This window comes from Odontesthes bonariensis, chromosome 17, assembly GCF_027942865.1.
Source record: "Odontesthes bonariensis isolate fOdoBon6 chromosome 17, fOdoBon6.hap1, whole genome shotgun sequence".
Taxonomy (NCBI): Eukaryota; Metazoa; Chordata; class Actinopteri; order Atheriniformes; family Atherinopsidae; genus Odontesthes; species Odontesthes bonariensis.
In genome coordinates, this window is record NC_134522.1 from 4,709,206 (window position 1) to 4,726,158 (window position 16,953).

The 16,953-nt window shown below is 43.1% G+C and overlaps 1 protein-coding gene across 6 annotated transcripts in view; it reads left to right on the forward strand.

Moving 5' to 3' along the window:
• The window catches only part of syt14a (synaptotagmin XIVa), a 56,496-nt gene that overhangs the window by 28,309 nt on the left and 11,234 nt on the right, over positions 1 to 16,953 (forward strand). For all 6 annotated transcript variants that reach the window (XM_075448348.1, XM_075448342.1, XM_075448344.1 and 3 more), the window contains 3 exons: positions 13,721 to 13,992; positions 14,067 to 14,516; positions 15,461 to 15,650. In XM_075448348.1, coding sequence (XP_075304463.1) covers positions 13,721 to 13,992; positions 14,067 to 14,516; positions 15,461 to 15,650 — 912 coding nt within the window. The remainder of the gene's footprint in view (positions 1 to 13,720; positions 13,993 to 14,066; positions 14,517 to 15,460; positions 15,651 to 16,953) is intronic.

The window sequence follows — 16,953 nt, forward strand, 5'->3', positions numbered from 1 at the left end:
TTTTCAAAACAAAAGCACAGATTGTATGGTAATGGCTTTCCTTATGATAAAAGGCAACGGGTATTTTATTTTGTGAAAATAACCGGAAGTGCGTTGCTCACTGCGGCTAGCTTTAGTAGCGCCGAATTCGTGGGAACAAAATTGTAAACAGCCGGTATTTTGTCAGGTTTTCAACACGTTGGGGATCTAAACGACTACTTTCTCACCTGAAAATGTTTCAAATGTTGCTAAAGTTTACAGAGTTTAGAGCTTAACTCTTTCGGTGCCAAAGACGTCTATAGACGTCAATTGCGTTTTTTAACGGAGCGGGCTGGGGGACAATCTAGTGGAGTTCGTCACTAAATCTTAGGCTTGTAAACACTAAACAGAGAATATACTGACAAAATTACCCGCTAGGTGGCAGCAGTGCCATTGATTTATTTATTGCCACTTTTCTGTGGGTCTTGGAAAATCAGTCAAGATACTGAAAAACACTTGGCAGTATGGGTGTCTCTGAACTGAAAATGGCTGGCAGCCAATGAGTTAAGGGAAATCAGCTTCAGGCCGGCTGATTTCGGATTGGGCAGGAGCGAAATGCATTGTGGGTAAATGCTCTGCATACTGTCTGATCGATGAGTATGTAGTATGCCGTTTCGAACACAGCCATGGTCTTAATTGAAAATGTAGACCAAAAAAAAACATCTTTTTTTGTGGGATGTTTTATAAATGCATATTTGCAAAAGGGGACTTTAGTATGTTGTCGTAAAAGTGGCTCTTCCCTTGATTTTGCTCTGCCAATGTGGCTCTTGTTAAAAAAATAGTGAGTATCACTGCTCTGCACCTACAAACACAAACGAGCCGCACGCACTGATGCTCGCTGTCGGTTAATCCAGAGAGATGATCAAAGCGAAGCTCCCGCTCAGCCCACTCTCTGTGGGAGGGTTGCGAAACAGTCAACTGTCTGCATAATCTGCCCCGCCGCCGCCGCCGCCTCACACCTTCCTCACACGTCTATTTCCCATCCGCCGCCATCGCCGTGCAGCTCGCATGACGTTGTTATCTGTTTGTTCCCGGCAGGCTGCAGGTGCTGACCTCCCTGGGTCGTCTTTCACAGCTTTGACTCGAGAATCGTTCAACTCGATTGAAGGTGAACACGTTTATTTCAAGTGAAAATAAGATGAGAAGCTGCTCAAAGTTAACAAAATCAGACATTAAAAAGCTCGGTAATTAACTCGGGAGATGATGTTATAGTTTTAATGAGCGTGTGGGCGGGTTGTGAGACTTTTTTTGGCAGGCAAGAGGAACTTTCTGCCATCTTTTTATCGCCGCAACTCGTCTTTTCTCCTCTTAAAGATTGAATAAATAAGACGTAAAGTGTTAATTAATGAGCTGTCGAGACCAAGAAGGCTGTTTGCTGTCTCTGTGCTCCTCAGATAACTTGCTGCTGTAAAAAAGTTTAATAAAAAAAATAAATTACAGGTAAAAATCCTTCATATGTAGTCAGTTAACTTGTATTTTTCTGTCAGACACACTGTTTTTCTGCTATTATTTCTGGGTTTTTAGTAGGAAAGCTGTGATGTTTGACGGTGAGCAGAACAAAGACACCGACCGGTTTAAGACCAGACGAAGGGTTAAAGTCCAGATAAGTTCCAGATAACAGCAGGAACAGGCAACAAACAGAAAACAGACAAAACTGGACAGTAAATATATAAAACTGAAGCAAGTTTACATGAAAAATATTCAAGATGAAACGGGAAATAAAAAACAAGCCAATGCTAAAACAAAAGCCTTTTTTCTTCAGTATTTTTACAGTTAATTTGCTCAGACTTTATGATGGATTAATGACCTTTAACAGCATTTAGTTTGACATTTTGCAATTTAAGCTGAAGAAATACCAGCAAAATCTTACTAACATCCCAAATTTAATGCAGGGATTTTGCTCCGAGTTGGTGTTTTTTACAGGAATTAAATGTGAAAAGTTGCTTTTTTTAAATCGTTGTTTGCAAAAGAGAACAAATAAAACATTGATATACTATTGATGCTTTATTATCATGTAAAAGCTCCATTTATCCGTCTGTCTCACTAAAATCCATCAGAAGTAGCTGTGCTGTTAAAGTAATCTGTTAAATTCAGTGTAAATTGGTTAAACATCTGTAGTTTTATCTTTAATAGACACATTAGACTGTCAGAAAAACATTTAGAGGAGGGAGAATTACCCCCCAAAAAATGTTATTTTATCCATAGCTGACATTAAATGATTTAAAAAGTAGATGATGAGTTATTAGAAGAAGCTTAAAGGAATGTAAAATCCGTATAAAGGCAGCTGCGATCATCATCATCATCCTCAGTCTGACTAAAACAATCTCATCTTTGGCAGAGTGAATCCCGTCTGAACCAGTTTCGTGTTACGTAAAGCAGTCGGTTCAGAGGCAGAGTGTCTGACACGATCTATTTCTAGTGATGGTTGAATGCGAAGCTGAGAGATGAATGGTGCACGGCGTGTTTCTAACTTCATTTGCAAAGATTGCTGTTACGTAAGAGCTGATTTTTCAGGTAATTCTGGAAAGCATAAACAAAAATCTTCCTTTTTTTTTTTTTTTTAGAGCCAAATCCAATTATTGCTCCTGATGTTGAAAATAACTCGAAATCTTTTCCTCAGTTTCACAGACACAAGCGTCATGGTGGATCTGTCCTGTAGATTTAAAGGTTTCTACCTCACATTTTCACTTTAAAGTGTTACATGTGGCAGTTTGGACACAATAAATGATCCTTCCCAACACTTTTCTCTCTGTTAGGGAGTAGATCAGATGATTTAAGGCTTTAAAACCCGAAACTACAAAGAGTCGCATTCACAGAATGTGCCTGCGTTAATCTTGTGTCAGAAACCAGGACTACTGTTGTATTTCTTTGTGTTTCCTTTTAGCCACGATACAGAGTAAATGTCTGGAGTTTATTACAGGAATCAACCACAGCGTCAGCCTCTCCTGATTTACAGCCTGCACAGAGCAGAGGGAGAAGCGATCACGATCCAGGGCCTGAAACGGCCGTGGAGCCCCTCTGGGGCCGAGACGCAGCAGCTAACGACTTTGGTTTCCAGCGCTGCTCCACACTGTTTTTGCTTTACGGTCTCTTGACATTTTTGTGGGCTTTTTATGGTGTCTTTGTGGCCTGTGCGTACCGTGTTTGGCTGTACATGTGCAGGGCTCGCGCACAGATTTGTTTTTATCACAGCGGTGTTGCGTCCCACAGCTGTACGGGGGGCCAAAGAGCACAAAAACATCTTTAAAAAAATGTAAAATTCTCCAGTGCTATGGATCTTAAAGGGATAGTTCGCCTCTTTTGACATGAAGCTGTGTAACATCCCATATCAGCAACATCATTTCTGAACATCTTCTTACCCCCTGCTGCGTCCTGTGAGCAGAGTTCCAGCCTCGTTTTGGTGTTGATGAAGGTAGTCCGGCTAGTTGGCTGGGGTTTAAAAAATAAAGCGTTTTGCTTCTCAGAACAATATGCGTTCAACAGAGTAATACATTTGCATCACAAAATGGTTCTCCAGGAGAAAGTCAGACCTCACAATCGCTTGGCCCTATTTTCTCTCCCTTCGTATCACTGCCTGCTGCCGACAGGAAGGGAAAGGAAAGAGAAGGAAAGGAAACAAGAGGAAAGGAAAGGAAATGAAAAGAAACAAAAGGAAAGAGAGAAAAGGAAAGAAAACAAAAGGAAATGAAACAAAATGAAAGGAAAGGAAAGGAAAGGAAAGGAAAGGAAAGGAAAGGAAAGGAAAGGAAAGGAAACAAAAGGAAAGAGAAGGAAAGGTGTTTGCTGCTCCGAAGCAGGGGACTGCTCGGTCTGCACTTCGGTCTGCACAGCAGGCAGTGATATGAAGGGAGAGAAAATAGGGCCAAGCGATTGTGAGGTCTGACTTTTTCCTGGAGAACGATTTTGTGATGCAAATGTATTACTCTTTTGAACGCATATTGTTCTGAGATGCAAAACGCTTTATTTTTTAAACCCCAGCCAACTAGCTGGACTACCTTCATCAACACCAAAACGAGGCTGGAACTCTGCTCACAGGACGCAGCAGGGGGTAAGAAGATGTTCAGAAATGATGTTGCTGATATGGGATGTCATACAGCTTCATGTCAAAAGAGGCGAACTGTCCCTTTAAGTCCGGTCGTCGAGGACCGCCATCCTGCAGATTCTCGATGTTTCCCTGCTTCAACAAACCTGATTCAGATTAGGTTGTTGAATTCTGCACAAACTTCGGTCTGAATCAGGTTTGTTGAAGCAGGGAAACATCTAGAATCTATAGAATAGGACCGGAGTTTGAGATTCCTGCTGCAAAGCCTCCCAGATTAAAAAAAAAAGCTTGAAAAATCTCTTTAACAGACAAACTCCTGACTCCCTCTCACATCTAAAGGCAACGTCACTTTAAGTTTTAAGTCACAGGCTGAAGATCTTACAAGGTCGCCATTGGTAAGACCACCAGTAGATCTTTCTAAGGTTATTTCCCATCATGCACCTGGTGGAAACTCTTAACAACAATGAAGTCGATCGAAAAACAGCTTTCAGCCTCGGCTGCATGTTTAAGTGCAGATGAAACACCGTAGAGACGTTTGTGCCGTTTCCATTTTCGCCTCGTCGCCATGGTTACTGTCAGCCACGGCTTTCCCCCTGCTTCCAGTTTGGAAGTGACAACGGCGCACGTGTTGATTGGGAAAAACGCAGAACGAGTCACTGAACATAAAACGGGACTAAAGATATTAAACGTGTTTGATTTTTTGCTGTAACTAAGATGTGAGAAATACCGCCTTAAAACGGCCCGGATGGAGCTCTGTGACCACTTTACACTAAAAGACATTCAGAAAGTCTCCCATGTTGCTTTGCAACATGTAAAATAAGAGCAGTTTTAAATGTTTTCTGCTCCTTTAACTCTTTAAATGAGTCATTTCTTTGGATCTGAGGTTCTTTAGAAAGTGGCTTGATGTGGACAAAAGCATGACAGACGTGTTGTTTGTTAGCATTAAGGTTGTATAGTAAGCCCTGTTAGGGTTTATACATATATGTGTGTATATATATATATATATATATATATATATATGTGTGATATTGTATTGCTGTATTTTCCTGTGTGAGTCACCTTTTAAATGTGTCGGGGATTAAAACTGACACGTGATGTTTTTCTTTAGAAAAAGAAGGCTGCCAAGGAAAAACATCCAAGTATAAGTTGTAAGGTTTCCAGCTTCTCTACAGTTTTGGATCGTCGGATGATGATTGCTTATAATTCAGAACACAGTGATCTGGTCTGCAGCCAAGGAGGGGAAGTGAAGTAAAAGCTTCTGTCCATCCATAACGGCCCGCTGGTTGAAAGTGCTGGAGGTTCATTATTTCTCCTCCCTGTGGTACGGCTTTGATGGCTGTGGCTTTCTCTCCCAGCAAGCTGTCGTGGATCAACGTCAACAATGCGGCGGCCTCGAGCCAGCGCTGACATCAGGTCTCGCTTTCCCTCCGAAACAGAGAAATATTAGAAATGCAGACGTAGGTGGATTGTTTCCACCATTCTCCTTGACAACTGAAGGACGTTAATTTCATTCATTTAAATCGAGCTTGAAGGCGCCGCTGCTGCCCGTGTTGGTCCTGTGAGTGCGAGGAGTTTTCTCCCCTGGAAATATGTATTAAACATGAGGAGAAACGTGCCAGAGCTGCAGAATCGAGGAGTGCATGTGCCACCGTGGCTCCGCTCTGCATACAAAACACAAAGCAAAGCCGAAGGAAGGGAAGGATCTGAGGTTTGTGTGGATCTCTGCTCGGCTGTCAGCACCCCGGTGTGACCACTAGATGAGGATGGTGTCGTGCAGCAGCACAGCTCGGTGCCTTTTTACTGTTTTCCCCATTAATGCGGCCAGAAGTGCCCCAATCATTGGGTTTAGTTGTTTGTTTGTGGGCAGGCAGCATAACATCCATCTGGCAGAATGAGAAGGAAGCCTGTGATTAATAGAATAACGTGTATTTTTTAAAAGAAAACGGGAATCTTACGTCGTTACTTAGTGTTGGAGGTGCAGATGGTTTGCTGGAGTGGAGTAAAACGACGCCCCTTTCCGGCTGTCTAACAATCTTTTTAACGTATAAACAGTTTGACGGGTGAGGTGAGACGACTTTGACTTGGTGGCACATAGCTGGACCTCAGCTTTTCCACGGTAAAAATAGACAACATATATGCATCTTCAGCTACTGCATCCGTAAGCTCTTTCCAGCAGGTCCAAGGGTTGGTCGATAAATTGATTTAATTTGCTGTTTATGACGATTAGTTTTTTCTAGGGCTGGGCGCGTTAACCCGTTATTATCGCGATAACTTGTTAATTATTTAACGCCGATAAATATTTTATCGCGCATTAACGCAGGTTTTATTATTGTAAAAGTCTGTTGAATAAATCACATTCACACAGTTACAGCAAACACCACGAAGCATGGAGTAATAAAATAAAGATAAACTAGCAGGTAACATCACCGCTACAGGTGTGAAGCTAACGGAGCTAACCGGCACCACTTCCTGTTTTACTTGTTTCAACATAAAAGCACGTATTTCATTACATTTTACATTACATTACATTACGGTCATTTTGCAGACGCTTTTAACCAAAGCGACTTACAATTAGTGCGTTCCACATCGGTAGGCAAAAGAACTTCAGGTCACAAGAAATCATAAGTGCATTTCCTTCCAAAACCAAACAGCTAAGAGCAGAACTAGTGCTAGAGTAAGTGCAGTAAGTTAGGTACCTCAGCCTCTCACCAACTGCACACCAGTCACAGCGGGGTGGGGATGCAAACCCTGGTTCGGGTAGGGGAAGAAATAAAAGAGGTAAGAAAAGCAGGAATGGGATTCAAACCCTGGTTTATTTCAAAATAAATTTTAAAAAAACACACAACTGATAGCAGCAAGTCATTCAAGGAAACAGACAGTGGAGCGAGGCTTCTACATTAAAACTACAGAAAGATGCTGATGTTAAAAGTGTGTTTGCACAACAAATGTTATGGCACTTTCATTCATATGGCAGCACATTTAAAATAAAGCTAAATGCTAAAAGCTATACACTACTTTTGGATTCATTTTTGGATTCTGCGTACAAATGTGATTAATCGTGATTAATCAGGGAAATCATGTGATTAATTAGATTAAACATTTTAATCGTTGCCCAGCCCTACTTTTTTCCCTTTAATAAATACTGCCGACGCTCCCTTTGTGGCTTCCGTAGTCCAGAGGGCTCAGCCTTCCCCACCCCGGATCCCACAGAGACGAAAAAAAACAACAAAATGGCAGGAAACAAAGAAGAGCTGTGACATCATCGTCTGAACCTTTGTCTTCAGGCATTCCCCATGGCTCTGTTCTGGGCCCACTACTTTTGACCCTATAATTGCTTCCTTCGGCTTATGTTATGAGCACATTTAAAGGTGTATCCGACCATTGTTACACAGATGCTATTCAGCTGTATGTTTCCTTTTAAGCCTTGTGACATTTCAAAGATATCTGCTAAGATACTTCTGAGCTGCATAAGGTCCATAAAAGACCAGATGGCAGACACCTTTCTTCAGATAAACACGGATAAAACAGAGCTGCTTATATCTGTTCCAGCTGGTTTTGGCCCAGAACGAGCCTGGATCTTCAGTCTCAAGCCTACTGTGCATAGTCTTGGTGCTTCTATGATCCGGGATCTGAGCCTCAATCAGCATGTAAACAGCGTATTTCCTTCATGTTTCATCACCTCAGTAATAAACCTAAATCTGGGCTGTTGTGTCCCAGCAGAGATGGAAATGATTGTTCCTGCTTTTATCTCATCCCGTCCTGATTATGGTCCAGAAAGCTGCTGCCAGAACCTTTCAGAAGCTCTCATATTACACCAGTTCTGGTTTCTTTACATTGGCTCCACGTCAGGTTCAGAATCCAGTTGAAAGGTCTTGTACTTCCATTGAGAGCCTCGCATGGCCAGAGATCTGCTCCAGCCCGATCAGAACCACAGGACTCCCCTGAGCTCCTCTGATGGGAGTTTGTTCCTCCATCCAGGTCAGGTTCTTAGCTCCATATGGTGACCATATTTTCATCAGAGGACACAAGTGGTTGCCAGGTGGTGGAGAGAATCATGCCGATATTGCTCCCTCTGAGGAGGGTACACTGGGACCACCCTGAAGAGTGAAATCAAAGGCAAAGATGGATTGCCAAAAACAATACAGCTTTGGGCACGTCCAAAGCATCTGCAGCAGTGTGGCTGGAGCCTGTCGACGTTGATCACATGTGGGATCTCGATCTGTTTCAGATTTGAATAATCTATCCTCAGACCAGTGAAGACGATGTCTGGAGCACACCGAGGAGGAACAACTCTTCTGTATGATTTCATGCCAGATCCTTTCTGCCCAATCTGTTCCTCATTTATGGTTTAGAGCCTCCAAGCCAGTCGCTTGATGTGAATTGAGCGGTGTGTAATTTTGGCTAATAATTCAGCATAATATCACTTTTATTTCTGAACTACACTGGAAAAAACACACAAAGAAGCAGACAAACCTAAACCTGGGGATCCACAAAGCTCCACGAGTTAATAATTCATTCTGCACTGAGCTCTGATCGAAGGGATTGATTTTTCTGTTTGATTCAGGTTATAAATCTGATTTATTTTTTTTTATTATTTTTTTTTGTATCAATATAACCTTTGTGAACCTTTACTGTCATTTAAGGCTGAAAATCTGTCATTTATTTAAAGAACTGGAGCAACCAGCTGAGTCTGTATTTCTTGTCCAGATGTCTCTAAAAATGCCCCCCCCCCCCCCAGCACTTTAAGGTTGTCTCATATCCAGGGTCTAATTGGGGGCAATATTCACCAAAATTCCCAAACATGCACTGTTTTATGAAGCATAAGCAAGCGCTTTTTTTAAGTTCCTGGATGCATACTAGATTCTCCTAAATGTTGGGTATGCATCATGAGGTTACTACTCATACTCAAACTACCCAAGATGCAACGTAACGTGACGTCGCCGATCGTCATTTCCTGTCAAAACGGCAGTTTCAAGCTAGCTACAACGAGGGTAGGTTCACTTCCTGTTTTCAAAACAAAAGCACCAATTGTATCGTAATGGCTTTCCCTATGATAAAAGGCAACGGGTATTTTATTTTGTGAAAATAACCGGAAGTGCGTTGCTCACTGCGGCTAGCTTTAGTAGCGCCGAATTCGTGGGAACAAAATTGTAAACAGCCGGTATTTTGTCAGGTTTTCAACACGTTGGGGATCTAAACGACTACTTTCTCACCTGAAAATGTTTCAAATGTTGCTAAAGTTTACAGAGTTTAGAGCTTAAAGGTGGGGTATGAGATCTTGGAAAAACGGTTCCTGCAAGCTATATTTTTGAAAATACACAACCTTGCCTCTCCCTTCAGCCCACCCCTCGAAACCACGCCTTCAAAACACATGAACGAGTCACGAGTCTGTGAATGCGTGGGGGGCGGGGGGCTGACGGTTGATTGGCATGTCAGAATCCAATAGAAGAAACTGTCATCATTACTTCTATTGGTCAGACATTTCCTCTTGCTACACCCTCTACAATGGACTAAAATATATATTTTTTTTTTCCAAACATTCTATTTTAGTGGGTGCAATGGGGTCGTGAGGAGATTTTCAGACAATATGATAAAAAATGCTCCAGAAAACATCTCATACCCCACCTTTAAGCGAAATCAGCTTCAGGCCGGCTGATTTCGGCTCGGGCAGGAGCGAAATGCATTGTGGGTAAACGCTCTGCATACTGTCTGATCGATGAGTATGCAGTATGTAGTATGTAGTATGCGGTTTTTGAACACAGCCTTAGTTTATGTATGTTCGTACGTTAGCTGAGGACACGCTGCCGTGCTGCTGTGTTACAGACGTTAGCCGTCATCAACAGATGTTCAGCTGCTGTGTGATTTAATGCAGTAACACAGACAAAATGAAGCTGTTCCTCCAGTCACACCAGAAACACTCCAGCTCTACATATAGATACAGATAGTTACTCTGATCCCAGAGGGAAATAGTTTAGCAGGTTAGCTGTAAGCTAGCAGCAGATGCTAGCAAACAAAGCTTTCTCATCAACAGTGGTAAATGTAAATGTATTTTATTTACAGACAATCCTTACGGTGTACCAAAGTGCTTTACAGCAGGTAATAAATAAATAGAAGAATAAGTAAAAACAAATAAAAACAATAAAAGAACAGTGAAAGCAACAAAATACAACAAAATCAAATAAGATGTGTCATCATACTACTGGGTATTAAAAGCAATCCTAAATAAGTAGGTTTTTAGCCTAGATCTGAAGAGGCCCAGGTCAGAAATAAGAGGCAGCTGGACGGGGGGCTTATTCCAGAGCCTGGGGGCAGCTTTGGGAAAAGGCTCGCTCACCCCAGGGTTTGTATTCTGACCTGGGCACTTCCAGCAGAAACTGATCTGTTGACCTCAGAGCTCTACCAGGACTGTTCAAAGCTCAGATAAATACGATGGGGCGAGGCCGTTAAGAGCTTTAAAAACCAACATTAAAAGTTTAAAATCAGTTCTATAAAGGACAGGAAGCCAATGGAGGGAGTTAAGAACAGGAGTGATGTGCACACGTCTGTTGGTGTTGGTTAAAGACGGGCAGCAGCGTTCTGCACCTGCTGAAGGCGGCTGAGAGAAGACTGGGAGACGCCCACATAAAGAGCATTGCAACAGTCTGACCAATAACAATAATGAAAATCTTTTAAAAAGTAGCAGCAATAACTACGGGGCTTTGGGACCTCAGTGTCTTTCTGCATCAATAAAGTGTTTATCTGACCATCTCTAGAGGTCTGGGATTTCTGCTTAGACTGTTGCTGCAACGACCCGGTTCCGGATAAGTGTCAGAAAATGAATGGATGGCACAGCAACCCAACCTTTTTTGAGATTTGGGGTTGTACAAGGTGCGCTTCTCCCTTCCTTATAGTTTCAGAAAGGACCAGAAAAGTGCAGCTGCTCTAATTTCTCACCTCAGATATTTATACCGGAGTTTGACAGTCAAGTTTTACAAAAACTATTTCCCCACTTAAAGAAATACAAGAAAGCAAAACAAGCTAGCAGAGAGGGGATGAAACCGTGTGAAGCGAGGGCGGGTTTGACGAGAGGAGGTATGGTAACCATCCCAATTAGAGGGCTGGAGAAAAGAGTTGTGCTTTTACACAGCAGCTTCCATCAAATCAAGCGCCCCCGGCTCAGCGGGGGAAGAGCAGCTCAAAATGGATTTGCTCCTTTTATCAAGCCCTCCGTGACACTTAGTTAAGACTCCTTTGCCTCCATCCTGCCGCTGATCTGTGCCACTTTGAGCCGGTGTCTCACTTACATTATTAGAAGTGAAAGTTTCAAGAACTTGGGGGGGGAAAAAGCTGGAACAATGTGTTGGGGGATTATGTCATCACAGTATTGGCTTTTTCCAAAAGTTAGGAGACGGCATAAGAACTTATTCTCTTCCTCATCCTTTATTTTCTTTGTGGTTTTTTGCAAGAAGCTGGGTTTAAAGCGCTCCTCGCCAGCGTCCCTGTGGGAGTTGTTGCATCGGCTGCTCGGTTTTTATGAACCGAAATTTTACAAGAGAGAAAGATTTGAGAAAACAGCCGACGACATTATTCGAGGTGTTGAAGTGTTATTCTTTGCCTTCCAGCATTTAGAAAGGTGAGAGGCCTGAAACTGCGGCAGTACTTCTTTAACAATGTATATCCGATGTTTTATTTAGGTTGTGCGCTCACAGAGCTTTTTATCATCAGGAGGACAGCAGCATGAGATCCATCCGACAGGATGAGAAGAAAGCCTGTGATGAATGGAATTATCTACGTGTTTTAACTGAAAACAAGACTCTGAGATGATATTTAGATACAGATTAAAAGCTTACACTCACCCAAAGCCTCAGTTAGTAAAATCTAGGATAAGTGTTTCCTAGAATGTTGGTTAAAGTCTGTAAATTCATCATAAAAAAACGTGCAATCGGTTAAATTGTGCAGAATAAATGGATTATTAAGGACAAAGTAAAGGGCTAGAAATGTCAACAAGCTACTTTAAGCCAAATAGATTCACATTTCTGGGACAGCCTCAGCCTGGTTCTCTTCTTATTTATCTGACTTTTTCTGTTACTGTTGGGAAATATGTGTCGTCTGTACCCTCTCTAGCGTATGGGGTACCTCAGGACTCTGTTCTAGTTCCTTTGTTTTTCTCTCTGACAGTTTTTATAGGATGTCCCAGAGGTAGCAGATATAAAGGTGTGTCCGATCACTGTTGATGACATTCAGTTTGTGTCTTTTGAGTCTCAAAACGTCTCAGATGTGTCTCTACTTGTTAGCCCGGATGGCCGAGAATTTCTCATTAGTGTTTACCTCAGCAGCTGAGCTCGTCTATCACGATATTAATTATCTGTAGAGCCTAATCTGGGAATCCAGATGAGTCTGAAAAGCATGTCACCGGTTTGCTACGTTCTTCATTTTAGTGCTAGCGTTAGCTACAGCTAAAGGAGAAAATAACTCAATAAATAAAGCATGAGGAGTTATTTCTCAGATGCTTCCATTTCCCTGCTCTGAAGTTCAGGCTCTGAGAGTTGGAACTGATCCCTCTTTGTGGCTCAGCTTCTTCAGTCCAGCGTTGAACTGGACCAAGTTGTTAAAACAGTGGGATGAAAAGTGGCTGCTGCACATCCACACCCTTTAGCTAACTCTGCTGGAACATTAGCCTCAGATAGAGTTTATCCACTGGGCTCTGATATCCTCTGAGGCTGCTGCTGGATGGAAGATGCATGCTCCTCAGAGCAGCTGACAGCAGAACATTTCCACCAGAAGCTGGCTTCATCCGGCCAGCAGGGGGATGTGAGTGGGCGGGGCTTAGCAGGGGAGGCGGAGTCAATTTAGGCTCTGGCAAGTTGGGTAAATTGGAAAGTCTTTCTTTTTTGTTACTGTATTTGTTAATCTTGACAAGAATATCGAACACCACCTGCCTGATCCTTTAACTCTACCTGCTGCTACAGATACACAATTAGTGGGGTTACATGGCACTGAAAGGATCAGATAATTTACTAAATTACAATCAGACTGAGTTATTAAGTGCATGTAGACACCTTAATCTGACTAAGAACTGGATCGGATCGGATTCAGACCCCGAGATAACTGGGTTGAAAGTCACTCTAAACCTGCTTGTAGACGCTGAAGCACGTGGTGAATCAGACTTTGCGTTCTGCGCATGCTCCAGATGTTTTCCCGGGGTCGTGACCCGGAAGTCAAAGGAGACGATATTCCTGTTGTTGTCGCCGTCAGAAAGAAACAAACAACGCGATGGAGAATGCTCCGTTGAGCATCGAGTTTGTGCAACAAGCAGCTCATCACAGACCAAATGTAGAGGGACGTAGCTTCATCTGGCTCTGCGTTCTCCATCTTTCTCCAACGCCTGAGTTTGTTGTTGTTGTTGGTGGTGAAGAGGTCAACAGGAAGTGGCTCTATTAGCAACAGCTGGAATGGGTACAGCGCCACCTATCATACCGGGGTATGACACGCTTTGTGCCTCTGATCCCATTCATTCACCGCCATATATCCAAGGAGAATTACCCTGGCTCAGCTCATTCTTATTGTAATTTAGCCAATAATCTGATCTTTTCAGAGCCATGTGACCCCACTGAGTGAAGAGGTCTGTGGGGGCAGTTTATACTAATCTGGGTGTTTATTATTGTGGTGATTTTCTTCCAGTCAACTGCATCCAGAGGATGAGAAGAACGCCGCCACTGGATGAGCTCCAGCCACCTCCGTACCAGGATGAGAATGGCTCTCCGAGGATGTCTTGCACCCTGTCCGATCTGGGCGACGCCAAGTGCGACATGTCCTACACCAGCGGCAGTCCCCACCTCTCCTTTGGAAAGTGTCCCAGCGAGTGCAGCGACGGCCACGAAACCGAGAGTTACCTCAACAAGGGCTACGAGGAAGATGTTCCCAGCGACAGCACCGCTGTCCTCAGCCCAGAGGTACATACCACCAATGTGATCTATGATAAAAAGAGGTTTTTATCGCGCATTGAGCCTCTCGTTGGTTTCTTTAGGGCATGTCGGCCCGCGGATCAGCCGCGCGGCTCCTTAAAGGCTACGAACCAGATCCCGTTGCGAAATACGGTACCCTGGACATTGTGTTTGACTACGACTCGGAGGAGCAGCAGCTGTGCGTGACCATCATGGCGGTGACGGACCTTCCCTCGGTCAAACGCACCGGGAACATCTCCTGGCAGGTCCACCTGGTGCTCCTGCCCACCAAGAAGCAGAGGGCGAAGACGGGCATCCAGCGAGGCCCGTGCCCCGTCTTCACGGAGACCTTTCGCTTCAGCCACGTGGAGTCGGAGATGATCAGCAACTACGCCATCCGGTTCCGCCTCTACAGCATGCGACGGATGAAGAAGGAGAAGATGTTCGGAGAAAAGGTGTTCTACCTCACCAAGCTCAACCTCCAGGGCAAAATGTCTGTGCCGGTCATATTGGACCCATGCTGCTCGCTCCCGGTAAGCACCTCAATGACTACTCCTCTTTCCTGATTGATCTGTCATCTGACTGGAAAACATTTTCAGTATGTTCTGCTGAGCTTCAGAGAATATGGAAATGTATCTCCATTCATATTTCAGTCGTTTGACCAGAAGTCAAAAGCTAATCTGTGTTAGGATGAGGTGATAAAACCCAGCATTTAAGCAAGTTTCCACCTGAAAAAACTCCAGCTGTGCAGCTGTAAAGTCAACAGCTCCTCCGCAGGTGCATTAGTTAATCTATAGCAGTGATACTCACTATTTTTTTCACAAGAGCCACTCTTTTTTCGCAAGAGCCCGTAAAATCAAGGGAAGAGCCACTTTTATGACAACAGACTAAAGTACCCTTTTGCAAATATGCATTTCTACATATAAAACATCCCACAAAGAAAGAAACAACACAGCTTAGAATTGGACTGTAATTGGCTTGAATTGGACTCAATTGGGAAATTGAGATGACCTTTCTTGTGATTTGGCGCTTTATAAATAAAACTGAATTGAAGCGATTTGGTTGAGATTAGACGATTCATTCATTCTGTAACATTTCACTTCTCTTCCAATTGAGTTGACTTCAGACACCCAAATATTTGCTCCTGCAAAAAGGGATTTTTTCCTTAACATTTCACCTTTAAATCAACGCAGATTTGAGCTTTTTTTAGCTGCTGAGCTGCAGGTGATCACATTATCTGTCATTATTATGTAATTATGACATTTTCTTATGTTATAAATGCTGCATGAGACCAAAGTAATGTGACGGACAGACGAACCTTAACCTTAATTCATTTTTATTCTTGGTTCTGCAGAAGCTGTTAAGAGCATTAGGAACTCAGGGAGTGATAAGAAGCGATGATGATGAATATTTGATGTCACACGATTAATTATTGATTCCACGCTGCAGGTTTCTGAATGTCTGCTGGCATTTTCAGGGCGGCGAATCGCAGGTCAGCCTCTCCGATATGACGTGCAGCGAGAGCGCCTCATCATTCCAGTCCGTCAGTCAGACCTGCACACCGGAGATCCTTGTGGGCCTGGTGTACAACGCCACCACCGGCCGTCTCTCTGTGGAAGTCATCAAAGGCATCCATTTCAAAAACCTGGCGGCCAACAAGCCACCCAGTAAGTACCCTCAAAGGTTTCCTGGAAAGTTGAGCCAGATGTAATCCAACTAATTTCTTCACGTTAAGGCGAGACACGGCAGGCAAACGCAGTCTACTCCCTCAATATGTGTTCTTTCAACCTGCTATTAAAATCTTTATTTTATTACATTTCGTTTACTCGCTGCAGTACGTTTCGCCCGAATTTACCAAAAAGTTAGCATTCCAACGCGCCATGCCGAGCTTCGTCTATTTACTGAAGTCTGTCATGACCGGTATCGTTGTAAAGCTCTGAGTCTCCTGCACGATGGCTGTGTTCGAAACCGAATGCATACTAGATTCTCCGAAATGTTGGGTATGCATCATGAGGTTACTACTCATACTCAAACTACCCAAGATGCAACGTAACGTGACGTCGCCGATCGTCCAGTCAAAACGGCAGTTTCAAGCTAGCTACAATGAGGGTAGGTTCACTTCCTGTTTTCAAAACAAAAGCACCAATTGTATGGTAATGGCTTTCCCTATGATAAAAGGCAACGGGTATTTTATTTTGTGAAAATAACAGGAAGTGCGTTGCTCACTGCGGCTAGCTTTAGTAGCGCCGAATTCGTCGGAACAAAATTGTAAATAGCCGGTATTTTGGCAGGTTTTCAACACGTTGGGGATCTAAACGACTACTTTCTCACCTGAAAATGTTTCAAATGTTGCTAAAGTTTACAGAGTTTAGAGTTTAAGGGAAATCAGCTTCAGGCCGGCTGATTTCGGCTCGGGCAGGAGAGAAATGCATTGTGGGTAAACGCTCTGCATACTGTCTGATCGATGAATATGTAGTATGCGGTTTCGAACACAGCCACAGACATATCACCCAAATAATGGCGCTTCCTTTCTATCAGTAACCAATCGTGAATGTCTAAAGGCGGATTTAAAGCTAATGACAGAATCTCATTGGCTGCTGTCGTTTCTGCTAACGTGATTCGCTCATGCGCATCACGTGGTGGACTCTGACGCTCCCGTGTTTGGCTTTCGCGGAATCTCCGAAAATGCCCCATAACAATGCAACTTTCAAAGAAAAGAAAGCAACAATTGCGCTTTGGAAGATGCAATAAAATAAAATCTATTAGATCAGCTGATGAAGCATCAGGAAGCAGCACGTCTGACCGTAAACTGTCGTTAGGAAACCGAGGGGAGTTAATGTATTGTATTGAGCTTGTATTCTTTATTAATATGATTATTTTATTCAATATTAGTATTACTAAGGGCCTGAGCATTTATTCTGTTTTTGAGCAATTGTTTCCAATACAAATGTATTGAATTCCCCTATTTAA